Here is a 2057-nt window from a genome sequence, read left to right on the forward strand (position 1 = left end):
TATATATAAAATTATAATAAAAAGAAATATTTTCATCTTATGATAATGCAGTACCAAAACTGAAAATTAAAAAAAAAAAGTTATTATAATACATATGTATAAAATTGAAAATGGGCTAGGGTACTTTAGGAATGCAATGCCTCAGTTTAATTAATTTCTTGGAGAAATGTTATGATGAAACAAATTCCATAGTAATACAATCAAATAAAAAAATATAAAATGATTGTTTGAAGAACAATGTTATCATGCTAAATATAATGAATTTATAACTGTTTAATAAATATAATACTTGAAATATACATTTAAATTTGCCAATTTGTTTCCTACAGTAAAATTATAGTAAATTATGAGATCTACAACAATAATCTTATTTTCCTTTTCTTGTGGAAAGCAATTATTGCAATCTCAAATAATATAAGACCTAACTAATAATGTTTATAACATATGTCTTTAAAAATATAAAATAAATAGTAAAGTTGGACTGAAGCTTCTAACACTACTAGATTTTAAATCTCAATTTAAATATTTCATTAATGAAGGAGAATAGGTAAATTTACTTTTCAATTTTGATTGGTTAGTCGTTTAAATATTTTCGAACTTTGTGAAGCTGGAATGAACAATAGTGCAATGAAATTTAATATTATTTTAATACATTCAGGTGCTGAATAGTGCAGTATTGTTTATTCTCATATTCATGCTATTTATCCACATGCTATAAAGTAAAAGTGATGAATAATCAAATTTTTATATTGCTACCCAAAATATGACATTAAATACATCCCATAGACATAACTCAAGAAGCATTCATCCTTCATTCTGCATGTTATTCAACCCACAGTATTGTTTTTATTACCAGAATCGGTGTTTGGAGTCACAGTAGTAGTTATTATTTCTTGTTTCAATGTTGAAGTGGGCTGACTTGTTTCTGGTGTTTTGGTTGTTAGTGGTTTAGTTAGTGTCCTAACTGGGACAGCACCACTTACAATGGGTTTACCAGGAGCCACTGGATTCACTACTTTACCAATAAATACCACAGTGTTGGTCGTCTCATCTTCAATAAAAAATAGGAAAGGACGAGACACATTGAATATTACTGTGTGCATTCCAAACTTATTCACCAGTTCAACAGCTGCAATAAATAAACCAATATAGGATTATCAGCTATAAAATAGTAATATATTAGTTATTATTCAAAACTTTAGAATAATTTTAATAATATTACATTTAAAATAATTTTTGTTATATCTTTTGGTAAGAAGTTAAATTTATTAAATCACTTTAAAATAATTTTAAAAAAATCTTGTGATTAGATTATGTAAAAATGATCTTTAAGTTTTAAATAGTTAAATTAACTTAATATAATGGTAGCACTGAAATTGATCATATACCTGAGACAACAGCAGCAATAGTTCCCAATTCATTGACTTCTATAGCAGCTTTCTGAATTACATTGGAAACAACAGGATCTCTTGGGCCCTCTGCAATATTTCTCAGGTCTGCTTTATTTGAAAATATTTCATTTATACCTACCTAAAGACAGTTCCATTATTCTTATAAAAGTATTAATTAAATATTCATTGTTCTCCTAATGAAAAGTTTCTAGTCGTCTTTGCTTCTTACCTGCTTTAAAACTTCTGCTAAAGAACTAGCAAATTCAAAGTTGAATTTAGGAATAGAAATATTTACAGGGACTTGCATCATCGCACGCAGGCATGATCTTACTTTGGTTGGTGTTAAATTTGCTATTACTTCATTTAAAGTAGTATCTTCATCTGGTAAAATTATATACATTGCAAATTTGTCTCCCTAAAAACATAAAATTTACATTATGAAACATTGTAAATAAAATAATTTTAAATTTACACTAATATTCATTCATTAATGAATTAAATATTTATTTTAAGTTAATTAACACATTTTCCTGAAATTTATTTTGTTGTCATAACTTTATTTGTGAGAAAGTAGGGAACATTAAGGATTTTATGAAGGATTTTGGACTGTAAGGAATGGATACAAGAGGAATTTAATGGTTTAGTGAAGCCCCAAAGCTCAACTCC

General features: G+C 26.8%; 1 protein-coding gene across 1 annotated transcript in view; it reads right to left on the reverse strand.

Moving 5' to 3' along the window:
- Positions 1-11: 11 nt before the first annotated feature.
- The window catches only part of LOC106690925 (serine protease inhibitor 2), a gene marked incomplete at its 5' end in the record, with an annotated part of 16427 nt that continues 14381 nt past the window's right edge, over positions 12-2057 (reverse strand). The window contains 3 exon segments of the mRNA XM_067050043.1: positions 12-1129; positions 1389-1530; positions 1621-1806. Of these exon segments, the coding sequence (XP_066906144.1) occupies positions 828-1129; positions 1389-1530; positions 1621-1806 (630 nt within the window).

Source organism: Halyomorpha halys, unplaced genomic scaffold, assembly GCF_000696795.3.
Source record: "Halyomorpha halys isolate HHAL.00 unplaced genomic scaffold, Hhal_1.1 Scaffold1977.1, whole genome shotgun sequence".
Classification (NCBI taxonomy): domain Eukaryota; kingdom Metazoa; phylum Arthropoda; class Insecta; order Hemiptera; family Pentatomidae; genus Halyomorpha; species Halyomorpha halys.